Raw genomic sequence first — 14,685 nt, 5'->3', positions numbered from 1 at the left:
AAGTCGTTTTCTGTAAGTCCGATGTATGTTTCAATGGTGCCGTTGTCCTTACGTGTGACGGTGGCATGGTAGATTAGAGATGATTGGAGGCAGTTTCCGTAAGTGGGCATGTATTCTTCTGTCGGTGCATCTTTTGTGTTGGTGTTATCTGCAGTGTCATTAATATGTTCGGATTAACTTAAAATGCGTATATGTGTATATATATATATATATAGTTAGATATAGCTCTTTGGCATACAAAGCTTTGCTTTCATGTCCAAATTGAGCACTCTACTAGGATGAGTCATTGCTGCTAGCATTATGCATGCTCACTAGTTTTTCTAGTTTGAGCACTCTGGCATGGCTTAGATGATCCCACATATGTGAGATCACTTGGGGTGGCTATATGGTCTTACCCCCATCCTAGCATCAGCACTGCACTGATGAGGCCCAGAAGGCCGAAACAGTACTGTCTGCAGTTAGTTATATATATATATATATATATATATATATATATATATATATATATATATATATATTTATATATATATTTATATGTATATGTCAGGTACTGAATAATATCTACGAGACATTAAATACAAGAGTGATACAAAGAAAATATATGAGTTTCTGAATTTACGTTTGATAAGTTAATTTTCGGCTCTCCCAGGTTAATCCTTGCCTCCAGGATTTTTCCACGGCTTGTTTTTACCTAAAAGGTCTAGTTCTGAATTCGAGTTGAAAATGCCACCCTCTTAAACCATTATTATTTCGCATCTTGCATGTCACCCAGTCGAGGGTCCCCATAGGGTCAACCGTTAGCCGTAAATCGGTCATAAAACTAGCTGTTGGACTTAAGAATTGTTACTTGAAATTTCAACCCTTAGTTGTAGCAAAAATTATCCTTAAAAATCTTTCCTCTCTTACAAAGTGTTATTTTGTGTTCTTCTGAGTTAACCGCAGCAGAAAAATGGCCAAAATTTTAACTGTTAGCCGTAAACAGTTCTCCTCGGTCGGCCCTCTTCAGTTTTAAGTAAGTTAAGCTGTTTTAGTTAAGTTTGCAATCGTGGAAAAAAAACTCATCGATATTTTCTACACTCGAGGAACCACACCGACTTTGGGTACCTCCCATAAGGAGGACTCTTTCTATAAATGGAATAAAGCACCATCTCCCAAAGTGAAAGGTAATTTCTTTTTTCTTGCCTCTTCAAAGATATATGACAAAACATCATGTCGCCTTACATGCTATAGAAGCGCGTCGCGTGACATCCTGAGGAGCGGCTGCCAATGAAACTAGCAGTTATAAAATCTGAAAAAAATCGAGGTTTGTATCTTATTTAATAACTCTATCTAAGGAAATGGGCTAAAGGTGAGCTAATTAGACATAGGTACGCTCACTTCTTCAAACGACAAGATGTGACAAAACATCACATCTGTCGCATAACGTGCTAAAGAATGTCTGACGCGTGACATCCTAAGAAACGGCAGTCAGTGATCGATACTAACAGTTATAGAGTCAGAAAATATCGAAGTTTATCTATCATTCAATAAATTTATTGAAAGAAATGGGCAAAAGTTATTAAGCGAATAAGACATAGGCGCACTCATTACTTCAAACGACAAGAAATGGCTTATGCAGTTTGATGCAGAAATTTTTCCCCTTTGTTATTGATTTCCTCTTCTATCCTAACAAAATGCCAAGCAATTTGTTTCATTCTTTGACATTCAAATGTTAGTTTATTGTACTTAGATAATAGGTAAACAATATAATCGGAGAAACTAAATAAAATCATTTGGCTCCAGCTTTCTAGCTCGTTCTGAGCTTCTTTTGTTGCTTTGTAGGCCAGTAACTAACATTAAAATAAAACTTCTCGTTTTGCCTTTAGACTAGCTCTTAGTTTAAACAATAACCTTAAAATGCATCGTTCTGCTTGTAAAAAATAACACAATTTATCGCATTCAAAATTTAAGGAGAAATCTCAGAAAATTAACTAATACCAAGACTAAATCCTGGCCATTACGGCAAAAATCTGTCATTTTAAGTTCAGATAAGCCAAGTTATGATCGGCAGAAACTAACTTTAAGTTCCAATGACTGGGTACAAATCCTCGAAAAGTTGATCACAATTTTCATCTCACATAAACTAAGATAGTCTAGCAATCGGACAACTGATTATTCTCCAATTTCCATGGAAATTCTCCACACATGCACATGGCTGTAACAGCTTTACATCACTCATGAGACAAAAACCGATTAAGAAAAATCTGTAAAAAAACTGTGGAAAACGTTTTCAAGACGTTTCAACTTCGACGTAAACGTAATGCCTTAATCCTCGTAGTAGGTAATACTTAGATTAAAAATAACTTTTCACATAGCTAATCGTGATAATTTCAAGACATCATATAAAAAAAAAGAAAGAAAGAAAACAGTAGCTTGAGAAGGATATCAAAAATGAAGCTCGTAAGAGCAGTTCAAACAAGCAAAAAGTCAACTTTTGAATCAAAGGAAATCCGTTCTCTTGTTAAACTTGACTTTCGCCGTCTTTTGGTTCTTCCTGCTTTGAAAATAAGACTCTTGACATAGATTTCATCGGTAGCTTACTGGTTTCTGGTCCAAATATCAGCGTTTTGTTGGTATCCGAAAACTCCCTGGGATTCCAATGCTAACTGCCTGAACTGAAAAATAAAAGAATCTAAGTTTAGGGGGCCGGAATGGTTGAGTTGCCATGAAATATTTCCTAGCACATGAAACGATACATTGCACAAAAGGATTTTTTTAAAAGAAACTTGCTTTTTTACTCCTAATTTTTCCTAAAAAGAATGTTATCATCGTAAACGTGTCCACTTGATTGTACTGCATCTCAATTTGCCGGAGCGAAAAATAAATTCGTAACCCAACTGAAAGGAAAATAACACGCGAGTATCAGTGCTCACATACAGGCAATAATTATGATTTAATGTAACTTTGTATTGAATAGAATGTATGAACAGAATATTTACTTGCTTCAGCTTCTAAATATCATTGAAATCCAGGTTGACGTCGTCACCAATGAGTACAAATGGTGCCCAGTGCATCACCTCCTTGAACTTTTCAATTTCTTTCATACACTTCATGGCCTGATTGAGAGCTTCACTTGCCTTCTTGTCTTTGGAAAGTGCATCGTAGAAGAAACTCATGAACTCCAGGGTTCCCTCGTCGCCAATCGCCCACAAGGTTACCACAGCAGATCTGGCACCGGCAGCCAAAAGGGCACGCGCCATGCCGACCACACCCTCGGCCATGACCTCCCCACAAGCAGTGTGACAGCAGCTAAGTACAACCAGACGTGCTCGCAACCCAGCTTCCATCACATCTTTCATCGTCAGAAGATAGTCTTCCTCTTGTGGCTGAGGGTTTTCTCTTGTGGGGTTTGGTGCCAAGATAACTTCTCCAGTTTCCATTTTACCATGCGCTGCAATATGAACTAACGCCACTGATGATATTCGTTTTAACACTTCATGTTTTGTTGCCATTTCTCCAGTGAGGGGGGAAGCATTGAGGATACGTCCGATCATCTCCACCTCTTTCCTTGCTCCTGGAAGTTGCACCAAAAGATTTCCCTGATATATGATATGTTTGAAACATGGGTCGCCGACAAGCAATGCACCAGTCTTCATGTGAAAGTCAGCTGGACAATCATGAATTAGTTGCAACGTCGTCAGAGAGGGAAGCACACGAATTCTGAAAGAATCACTCAGATATGATGAGTTCGAGTTCTCCAATGCTGCATAAGGTACAAGACAAAATGGCCCCTCAGGAACGAATGTCAGCTCGTTTCCTTCGATTAGATCAGCAATAGGAGTAACGATGATGTCATGCAGCTTCTTTAAAGCACTTGATTGGGAGTGCCTCACATCAACTCGGATCACATCATTGGCCACCTCCTCTTCTGTCGACGAATCAAACGGAGGAGTTTCGATTGTAACAGTATCTCTTGCACCGATCTCCTTCAGAGCAGTTTTGTTCAGTTGCTTTATAAAAACTTCCAATTCATCCTCATACTTATAATTGTTGACGTGTACCTCTCTCATCTGGATATTATCTTCACTGAGGCAAACCCAGAAGTAAACGCATGGTCCATTAATAGCTATAAAAACTGTGCTCAATGGAACCCAACTCAAAGAAACGCACGATGCGCTTTGCGTTGAAGAATCTCCAGGCTGATATTTTGTGGCCATGAGATCTCTCAGAGCTTGAGCACGTCCTTTCTCTGCGGCAAGAAGAGCCTCTACAACTTTACCTTGATTGAGATTAATACGCCACAAACCTCTGTATGCACTTTGGTGCTGATTACGATAGGAAATCGTCCACTGATCGTTGGGTCGAAGACTGGCCCTGATATCATTATATAACTCTACGCTCGAGTGATAATAGTGGATGGCCATCATAAGATTTCCTTGGCACTCAAAACTCCTTCCAAGGGAACAGAGTGAGCACGCCTCACCAGTCTTGTCTCTCACTTCTATGGATATTTCTAAGTGACGTTGATAAGACTCGATTGCCGTTTTCAACTCTCCTTTATGAAGATGAATACTGCCGAGAAGGCAATAACTTCTTCCCTCTCCGGCCTTGTCCCCCACTTCTTTAGCAATTTCTAGATCACGTTGATGGTACTCGATTGCTACTTTGAACTGTCTCAGACTTTTATAAGCGCTGCCGAGACAGCCATAACTTTTGCCCTCTCCAGCCTTGTCTCCCACTTGTTTAGCAATTTCTAGATCACGTTGATAGTACTCGATTGCTGTTTTTAACTGTCGTAAACCTTGATAAGCGTTGCCGAGATTACAATAACTTCTTCCCTCTCCGGCCTTGTCTCCCACTTCTTTAGCAATTTCTAGATGACGTTGATGGTACTTGATGGCTGTTTTGAACTCTCCTAGACCTTGATAAGCGTTGCCGAGATTGCAATAACTTTTTCCCTCTCCGGCCTTGTCTCCCACTTCTTTAGCAATTTCTAGATCACGTTGATGGTACTTAATGGCTGTTTTGGACTCTCCTAGACTGTCATAAGCGTTGCCGAGATTGCAATAACTTTTTCCCTCTCCGGCCTTGTCTCCCACTTCTTTAACAATTTCTAGATGACGTTGATGGTACTTGATGGCTGTTTTGAACTCTCCTAGACCGCGATAAGCGTTGCCGAGATTGCAATAACTTTTTCCCTCTCCAGCCTTGTCTCCCACTTCTTTAGTAATTTCTAGATGACGTTGATGGTACTTGATGGCTGTTTTGAACTCTCCTAGACTGTCATAAGCATTGCCGAGATTGCAATAACTTTTTCCCACTCCGGCCTTGTCTCCCACTTCTTTAGCAATTTCTAGAAGACGTTGATGGTACTTGATGGCTGTTTTGAACTCTCCTAGACCTTGATAAGCGTTGCCGAGATTGCCATAACTTTTTCCCACTCCGGCCTTGTCTCCCACTTCTTTAGCAATTTCTAGATGACGTTGATGGTACTTGATGGCTGTTTTGAACTCTCCTAGACCTTGATAAGCGTTGCCGAGATTGCCATAACTTCTTCCCTCTCCGGCCTTGTCTCCCACTTCTTTAGCAATTTCTAGATCACGTTGATGGTACTTGATGGCTGTTTTGAACTCTCCTAGACCGCGATAAGCGTTGCCGAGACTGCCATAATTTTTTCCCTCTCCGGCCTTGTCTCCCACTTCTTTAGCAATTTCTAGATGACGTTGATGGTACTTGATGGCTGTTTTGAACTCTCCTAGACCTTGATAAGCGTTGCCGAGATTGCAATAACTTATTCCCTCTCCGGCCTTGTCTCCCACTTCTTTAGCAATTTCTAGATGACGTTGATGGTACTTGATGGCTGTTTTGAACTCTCCTAGACCTTGATAAGCGTTGCCGAGATTGCAATAACTTATTCCCTCTCCGGCCTTGTCTCCCACTTCTTTAGCAATTTCTAGATCACGTTGATGGTACTTGATGGCTGTTTTGAACTCTCCTAGACCTTGATAAGCGTTGCCGAGATTGCCATGACTTCTTCCCTCTCCGGCCTTGTCTCTCACTTCTTTAGCAATTTCTAGATGACGTTGATGGTACTTGATGGCTGTTTTAAACTCTCCTAGACCGCGATAAGCGTTGCCGAGATTGCCATAACTTCTTCCCTCTCCGGCCTTGTCTCGCACTTCTTTAGCAATTTCTAGATGACGTTGATGGTACTTGATGGCTGTTTTGAACTCTCCTAGACCTTGATAAGCGTTGCCGAGATTGCCATAACTTCTTCCCTCTCCGGCCTTGTCTCCCACTTCTTTAGCAATTTCTAGATCACGTTGATGGTACTTGATGGCTGTTTTGAACTCTCCTAGACCGCGATAAGCGTTGCCGAGATTGCAATAACTTATTCCCTCTCTGGCCTTGTCTCCCACTTCTTTAGCAATTTCTAGATGACGTTGATGGTACTTGATGGCTGTTTTGAACTCTCCTAGACTGTCATAAGCGTTGCCGAGATTGCAATAACTTTTTCCCTCTCCGGCCTTGTCTCCCACTTCTTTAGCAATTTCTAGATGACGTTGATGGTACTTGATGGCTGTTTTGAACTCTCCTAGACTGTCATAAGCGTTGCCGAGATTGCAATAACTTTTTCCCTCTCCGGCCTTGTCTCCCACTTCTTTAGTAATTTCTAGATGACGTTGATGGTACTTGATGGCTGTTTTGAACTCTCCTAGACCTTGATAAGCGTTGCCGAGATTGCAATAACTTCTTCCCTTTCCGGCCTTGTCTCCCAATTCTTTAGCAATTTCTAGATGACGTTGATGGTACTTGATGGCTGTTTTGAACTCTCCTAGACCTTGATAAGCGTTGCCGAGACTGCCATAACTTTTTCCCTCTCCGGCCTTGTCTCCCACTTCTTTAGCAATTTCTAGATGACGTTGATGGTACTTGATGGCTGTTTTGAACTCTCCTAGACCTTGATAAGCGTTGCCGAGATTGCCATAACTTCTTCCCTCTCCGGCCTTGTCTCCCACTTCTTTAGCAATTTCTAGATCACGTTGATGGTACTTGATGGCTGTTTTGAACTCTCCTAGACCGCGATAAGCGTTGCCGAGATTGCAATAACTTATTCCCTCTCTGGCCTTGTCTCCCACTTCTTTAGCAATTTCTAGATGACGTTGATGGTACTTGATGGCTGTTTTGAACTCTCCTAGACTGTCATAAGCGTTGCCGAGATTGCAATAACTTTTTCCCTCTCCGGCCTTGTCTCCCACTTCTTTAGCAATTTCTAGATGACGTTGATGGTACTTGATGGCTGTTTTGAACTCTCCTAGACTGTCATAAGCGTTGCCGAGATTGCAATAACTTTTTCCCTCTCCGGCCTTGTCTCCCACTTCTTTAGTAATTTCTAGATGACGTTGATGGTACTTGATGGCTGTTTTGAACTCTCCTAGACCTTGATAAGCGTTGCCGAGATTGCCATAACTTCTTCCCTCTCCGGCCTTGTCTCCCACTTCTTTAGCAATTTCTAGATCACGTTGATGGTACTTGATGGCTGTTTTGAACTCTCCTAGACCTTGATAAGCGTTGCCGAGACTGCCATAACTTTTTCCCTCTCCGGCCTTGTCTCCCACTTCTTTAGCAATTTCTAGATGACGTTGATGGTACTTGATGGCTGTTTTGAACTCTCCTAGACCTTGATAAGCGTTGCCGAGATTGCAATAACTTATTCCCTCTCCGGCCTTGTCTCCCACTTCTTTAGCAATTTCTAGATGACTTTGATGGTACTTGATGGCTGTTTTGAACTCTCCTAGACCTTGATAAGCGTTGCCGAGATTGCAATAACTTATTCCCTCTCCGGCCTTGTCTCCCACTTCTTTAGCAATTTCTAGATGACTTTGATGGTACTTGATGGCTGTTTTGAACTCTCCTAGACCTTGATAAGCGTTGCCGAGATTGCCATGACTTCTTCCCTCTCCGGCCTTGTCTCCCACTTCTTTAGCAATTTCTAGATCACGTTGATGGTACTTGATGGCTGTTTTAAACTCTCCTAGACCGCGATAAGCGTTGCCGAGATTGCCATAACTTCTTCCCTCTCCGGCCTTGTCTCCCACTTCTTTAGCAATTTCTAGATGACGTTGATGGTACTTGATGGCTGTTTTGAACTCTCCTAGACCTTGATAAGCGTTGCCGAGATTGCAATAACTTATTCCCTCTCCGGCCTTGTCTCCCACTTCTTTAGCAATTTCTAGATCACGTTGATGGTACTTGATGGCTGTTTTGAACTCTCCTAGACCTTGATAAGCGTTGCCGAGATTGCAATAACTTATTCCCTCTCTGGCCTTGTCTCCCACTTCTTTAGCAATTTCTAGATGACGTTGATGGTACTTGATGGCTGTTTTGAACTCTCCTAGACTGTCATAAGCGTTGCCGAGATTGCAATAACTTTTTCCCTCTCCGGCCTTGTCTCCCACTTCTTTAGCAATTTCTAGATGACGTTGATGGTACTTGATGGCTGTTTTGAACTCTCCTAGACTGTCATAAGCGTTGCCGAGATTGCAATAACTTTTTCCCTCTCCGGCCTTGTCTCCCACTTCTTTAGTAATTTCTAGATGACGTTGATGGTACTTGATGGCTGTTTTGAACTCTCCTAGACCTTGATAAGCGTTGCCGAGATTGCAATAACTTCTTCCCTCTCCGGCTTTGTCTCCCACTTCTTTAGCAATTTCTAGATGACGTTGATGGTACTTGATGGCTGTTTTGAACTCTCCTAGACCTTGATAAGCGTTACCGAGATTGCAATAACTTTTTCCCTCTCCGGCCTTGTCTCCCACTTCTTTAGTAATTTCTAGATGACGTTGATGGTACTTGATGGCTGTTTTGAACTCTCCTAGACCTTGATAAGCGTTGCCGAGATTGCCATAACTTCTTCCCTCTCCGGCCTTGTCCCCCACTTCTTTAGCAATTTCTAGATGACGTTGATGGTACTTGATGGCTGTTTTGAACTCTTCTAGACCTTGATAAGCGTTGCCGAGATTGCAATAACTTTTTCCCTCTCCAGCCTTGTCTCCCACTTCTTTAGTAATTTCTAGATGACGTTGATGGTACTTGATGGCTGTTTTGAACTCTCCTAGACTGTCATAAGCGTTGCCGAGATTGCAATAACTTTTTCCCTCTCCGGCCTTGTCTCGCACTTCTTTAGCAATTTCTAGATGACGTTGATGGTACTTGATGGCTGTTTTGAACTCTCCTAGACCTTGATAAGCGTTGCCGAGATTGCAATAACTTCTTCCCTCTCCGGCCTTGTCTCCCACTTCTTTAGCAATTTCTAGATCACGTTGATGGTACTTGATGGCTGTTTTGAACTCTCCTAGACCTTGATAAGCGTTGCCGAGATTGCCATAACTTATTCCCTCTCCGGCCTTGTCTCCCACTTCTTTAGCAATTTCTAGATGACTTTGATGGTACTTGATGGCTGTTTTGAACTCTCCTAGACCTTGATAAGCGTTGCCGAGATTGCCATAACTTATTCCCTCTCCGGCCTTGTCTCCCACTTCTTTAGCAATTTCTAGATGACGTTGATGGTACTTGATGGCTGTTTTGAACTCTCCTAGACCTTGATAAGCGTTGCCGAGATTGCCATAACTTATTCCCTCTCCGGCCTTGTCTCCCACTTCTTTAGCAAGTTCTAGACATTTTTGATGGTACTCGATTGCTGTGTGGAACTGTCCAACATTAAAGTAAGCACATCCCAGACTGGCGTAAGTGTATGCTTTGACTTTTAGTTCAGCAGTCGATTTCCTTATTAATTGAAGCAGACGTTTGTTATTGTTTTCAATCTTAAAACGTGTCAAGGGTAGCTAAATCATGAAATGTGTGTTTTAAAAATAACTAGGGTATTGTATAAAACTTTAAAATTTGAATGATAATTCGAACGTGGGTTTCTTAAAGAGGTTTGATTTCAAGTTATTCAAGAGTGTTAACTAGCTCTGAAGCGCATTTAGTAGGTAAGGTTCGGTCATCATGGTGATGCTCGTCTGAAGACAAAAATTAGGGGCATTCAGCAGAAACTCTGAGAATTAGTTAATATGGCCTCTTCTTTAAGTAAAGTTTCGTGGAATAATCGAAAGAACTCCATAATAATATTTTAGCTTCTTTAAACTGCTCAGTGCAGTATAAGAGAACATCGCTTGCATTATGTGTAGAAGAATCTGTCTGGAACGTATTGATTTTCGCATTGCATCTGGTATCACGTTTAAAACATTCGTTAAAGGATACGGCCAATCCCATATGCAGCCAGCTCCTTGCTTCTCTATACAAGCAAAGTTCGACACAAGCTCTGGCTCCTGAAAAGGAGAGAATAATTGGTGGTGCGAGGTAATCGACTTAATTTGTCATTTTTCCCGGGAAAAAAATTCTGTTAATGAGGGAAATTTGAACTTGTGGAAGAACTGAAAATGAACAATAAGGAGCTGGTGCAAAGCGGCAACCAATTAAGGATCAATTTATGATGATAACGATGAATTTATATGGCGCAATTGTGATTTTAATTTGCTCTTAAGCACTTTTCAGCACTTTTCGAGGAAGGTTTCGGGCAGACTGCATTGAGCAGTTTACAACATTTGAAAGGGAATTTTTCAGGTGCCTCCCTATCGGATTTTTACCGTCCCTGGCTAAAAGTTACAGAGTTACAGTTTACAGTTACAGAGTTACAGTTACAGTTTTACAGGAAACGGGGCTTACGGTTTTCCATCCTTATCCGGGACATGAATATCAAACCGTTTGCATCTGTCATAGTTAAGGCGGCAGCACATTATCCTCAGATATCCTAAGACTCTGAGTGTTGGTCCGGTCTAGGGCTTCAACCCTCGACCCTCAGCGCTCTACAACGTCAAACTAACCAGGCGGAGGTATTTAAGGGCTTATTGACATCTTCTTATGTTTTTCACATAACAGACATTGACAAATCAGAGACAATTGACACTTGGGGTACAGTCACCTGCCACAAATAAACAAAATTTTCTTTCGACGAAATCAGAGAAGAGAATGTTGATGGCTTATGATTGAAAAACCCACCTTTCTTAATAGCTTTGATCAAAACGGGTTCCAATTGAACAGCAACCGTTGCATCCTTGAGACATTCCACGTAGTTTGCTGTGAAATTCAATAAGGTTTAAAAAAATGGTCATCACATGCAATAGCAGCAAAGACGCCTGAAAAAATTACAATTGCATAAATTGCATTCCATTTACGAGGATCATTTCTTTGCTTAATTTTGATCTGCTAAAGGGTGATATCTCTTTCTATGCTCTTTTCTGCAGTTGCTCAATTTTTTCCTTTTCTTGATGCAGATTATATATTCCGCTATCTTGTAACGCTGCAGGAGAGATTTATATGTTTAAATATGAAATTGTTACCTAAATGGAAATGAGCTGCTGCCCTGTTGCTGTAAAGCTTGGCGTTCAGCCGTGTATCATTGCAGTTGACTTGAAGTCCTTCTGTGTAGGAGTTTATCGCGTTATTAGCTTCTCCTTTTCTGTATTCTTTGTTACCTTCCTCGAGACATACTTTCGCTATTCCTGAAAGCATAACGTTTTAGTGTTAATGATTTAGTAATTAGTAATACGACCCTAAAGGGATGATGCCAACTTTATACCTCCAAACGAACTGTTAGGTTAAAGGAGCTTAGAGTTATGAAAAAAAAAATCAGAAAAGTTTAATATTTGAACATTTTGTATAAGTAAAATCTGTAAGCTGTTGGGAGGCTGGGCTGTAGCTTGGCTATTACCAGTTCAAGTTTCTCGGTTTACATTTTGGTCGAGAGGCTTTCACAAACCCCTTTTACACCTGACTTACGTTTTCCAAAATATCAAAAGTTTTATCGGGAGATCCTAATTCAACTCAACTTTGTTTACAATCGCACTTCAGGAGAGTTCATCTTTGCACTTTGTTCGTTTAAAAATATGCACTGAGACTATCAGGGGTTTTAGCGGTAGCTTGGCTATAAGTAAATCAAGTCTGTTTTGTATACATTTAGGTCGTGAGACTTTCCAAAAACCCTTTTACACCTGGGTTATTTTTTCCAAAATATCAAGTCAGAATGTAAAACACTATAAGTTATTGAATAAAGCAAAGCAAAGTCAGGATCGAAAAAGGTTAAAACTTGTGACCGTTCTGATAACAAAAAAACATCGTGCTGAGGGCCCGTGATCGTTCAGAAAAGTGCGCCAAAAAAAACTTTTTTTATTTTTTTTTTCACTTGGTTTTCTCATAAGTGTAATTGTCTATTTTTGAACATACTCCTAGAGGCTAACTGGAGAAGTTGGTTTGAGAAAGTAACATTTCCCCGCGAAGTGCCATTTCGCCTGTTTTGAAAGTCAGCGGTTCTACATTTTGTTGGTTGGTGGTTTACAGCGTGGGCCTGGTGTTGATATAACTGTGTAAAGAGGCGTAAATATTTAGAAGACCAAAACAGGCGAACGGCCGAGGCAAAATGCCTCCTCTTCTCTGTAGAATTCTCAAATTGCGTAAAAATTTCTGCCAAACTTGTATTGAACAATAAGGGACAAACAGGTGTTAGCGTAACTTTTAGTCAAATACTTTCCTCGTGGCAGCCTCAAAAAGTTATCCGTTGGCAAATTTTTTAATACTCGACTTTGATAGGTCTACTGGTGCCAAAAGCTCTCCCTCGCCGAAAATAACTTTCTCATTAAAAATGACCAAATTTTGAGTATCTTCAAATTCAAAAGGTAAATACTTTTACTTCGCAAATATCATTCATTTTAGGTGCAAATTATAGCTAAATTTTTAATCTTTGAAACGCCGTGCGTTGATTTAGAAGGAAGCATCTCTAAAACTCAGAAAACTGAGTTTTACAAAGCCTAGTAGGCCAAGTTTGACCCATTCTTCTCTAATTATGGGCTCTTCAAAGCAAAGTCGCGTTCAAATTTGCCGCTTTGTGGCCTATAAATAATTAATGATGTCTACTCTACGCATTCTGCTCCATCGAATCGAGCAATAAATTATTTTTTTCTTTGTTTTTATTTTACTGGTAACAAAGGTTGAAATTTTAAGATCTTTTGCTGCTTCAAAAACTCATTCACAAAACATACGCAGTTTTTTATGTAAATATGACAAAAAGACTTCACTGGGAAGTCTTTCAAACAATTTTACTTCACCTGGTTTTCTTACCTCTTAAAGGGTCATTGTATACATCCAGTTCAGCGTCACTTGACGTAACTTGACTTTCCTCTGTCGCTGAAATTACCGAGAAGATATTTCAACTTTGTTAGTGATCACAACTATGTGCAGTTACAACTAGCGTTCTAATACTGGCGTATTTAGTGGATTCCTTAAAACCTTCAAGTCGAAGGGATCCAAAAAATTGAAAAATTGTGTATCAGAATTAAGATATAATTAATTCACAAACGGTTCAAAATCACCACAAGGAAGTCTCTCCCTGTTGCTTTTTCTCACCTGTGGCTGGAAACTCATTTTTCAACTCCAGTTCTTCTCCCGTTTTTGGGAGGTTGCTCTCTGCCATAGCTAGAAACAAAATTGAATCGATTGTAATGCGTTACATTGTTTAAAATCAAAAGAGGAGACTCAGATGAAAGTAACCTAAAGAAAACATTTTATACTTAATCATAGAGAAAGAATGAAAATCTCAAAGTTTCCTCCTCTGCTATTGTGATTGCGTGACAGCTCCATTCAAGTTCTGCAGGTTGTGTCATGTCTATTTTTTCAATTGTTTGTTTGTTTGTTTGTTTTCGTAGTCTCATCTGTTTAAACTTCGTTCTAGGCTGTTCCTTATCAAAATGCGTGAGTTGCAATAAACAATCTAGTTGTACCCAGTAAGCATGGATAAGCAGGGATAAAAAATAATGCAATAAGACTCTTTCTCTCATTCCTTCATTTTATCGCGTGAATGGCTGGGAGAATTCGCGAAACTTATCCGAAACTGAAATACCTTTGAGGGTTTGCGTTACCGTCACGAATTCTACCAACACCCCGCGAGCCTATTGCGTTAAGAAACACGTTTATCGACCCTGTTCTTTTACAAAGTGCATGTGTAAAATGTCCCTCAAAGCTATCGAAAAATTGCTGAACAAAGTCTTTTTTTTATTAACAGAATTATAAGTTCCAGTCAATAAACTACTTCATTAATTTTTTTTTTAGGGAACCAGGAAATTTAGAATAACTGGAAGAGCTGGTCCCTCTCCAAATTATGTTGGGGAAGGATCCGATTTTTCCATTTCGAATTCAAAAAAGGTACTGAATACGAGATTATTGAGAAGATGGCACTGGAAAGTGTCCTATTCATCAAAACTCAAGAAACTTCATCTACAACAAATTGAAAGCCAAGCGCGACACACAGACTCCAGCATAGCTTAATCTTGTAGGCCATCGAATGAATTCACTGCCAGGCCATATGAGCATTTGGCGGAGGAAGTAGACTGAAAGCGAAATGAAACTGAAAAATTATTCGTGAACGAATTGCTGATCAAAAAAGAATCTTTTGCAATATTATAGTGAATGGGAAATTTCGGACATTTCCCTGAAGCTGCTGACTTGGTCTAGCCCTACAGAACAACTTTCTGCTCCAATAACAGCATTTACTGAGCCCACAGTTTTATCTTTCAGCGTATGATGTAAACACGCAAACAACGTGCCCATTTAGTATGTAATCGCGCGTGAAGGTATATCTACTAAAACCGAACT

General features: G+C 40.3%; 1 protein-coding gene across 1 annotated transcript; it reads right to left on the bottom strand.

Annotated features, from left to right (window-relative positions):
• Nucleotides 1-1,525: 1,525 nt before the first annotated feature.
• LOC149052503 (uncharacterized) lies at nt 1,526-13,507 on the bottom strand. Its single transcript, XM_089205204.1, has 7 exons — nt 13,441-13,507; nt 13,156-13,221; nt 11,382-11,543; nt 11,041-11,118; nt 10,243-10,310; nt 2,979-9,803; nt 1,526-2,654 (listed from the first exon to the last, which is right to left on the bottom strand). The coding sequence occupies exons 1-6, from the start codon at nt 13,505-13,507 to the stop codon at nt 2,991-2,993; spliced, it is 7,254 nt and encodes a 2,417-aa protein (XP_089061330.1). The 3' UTR covers nt 1,526-2,654; nt 2,979-2,990.
• Nucleotides 13,508-14,685: the final 1,178 nt, after the last annotated feature.

This window comes from Pocillopora damicornis, chromosome 1 (assembly GCF_964200805.1).
Source record: "Pocillopora damicornis chromosome 1, jaPocDami1.2, whole genome shotgun sequence".
Classification (NCBI taxonomy): domain Eukaryota; kingdom Metazoa; phylum Cnidaria; class Anthozoa; order Scleractinia; family Pocilloporidae; genus Pocillopora; species Pocillopora damicornis.
Note: the sequence above shows the minus strand (reverse complement) of the source record. Positions and strands in the feature narration are given on the sequence as shown.

Coding starts and splice junctions, on each gene's coding strand:
- LOC149052503 (XM_089205204.1), bottom strand. CDS start 13,507: ATGGCAGAGAGCAACCTCCCAAAAACGGGAGAAGAACTGGAGTTGAAA. Junction 10,311..11,040: donor GATCAAAGCTATTAAGAAAG/GTGGGTTTTTCA, acceptor TCTCCTTTTCAG/GAGCCAGAGCTTGTGTCGAA. Junction 9,804..10,242: donor GGCTGCATATGGGATTGGCC/GTATCCTTTAAC, acceptor ACACGTTTTAAG/ATTGAAAACAATAACAAACG.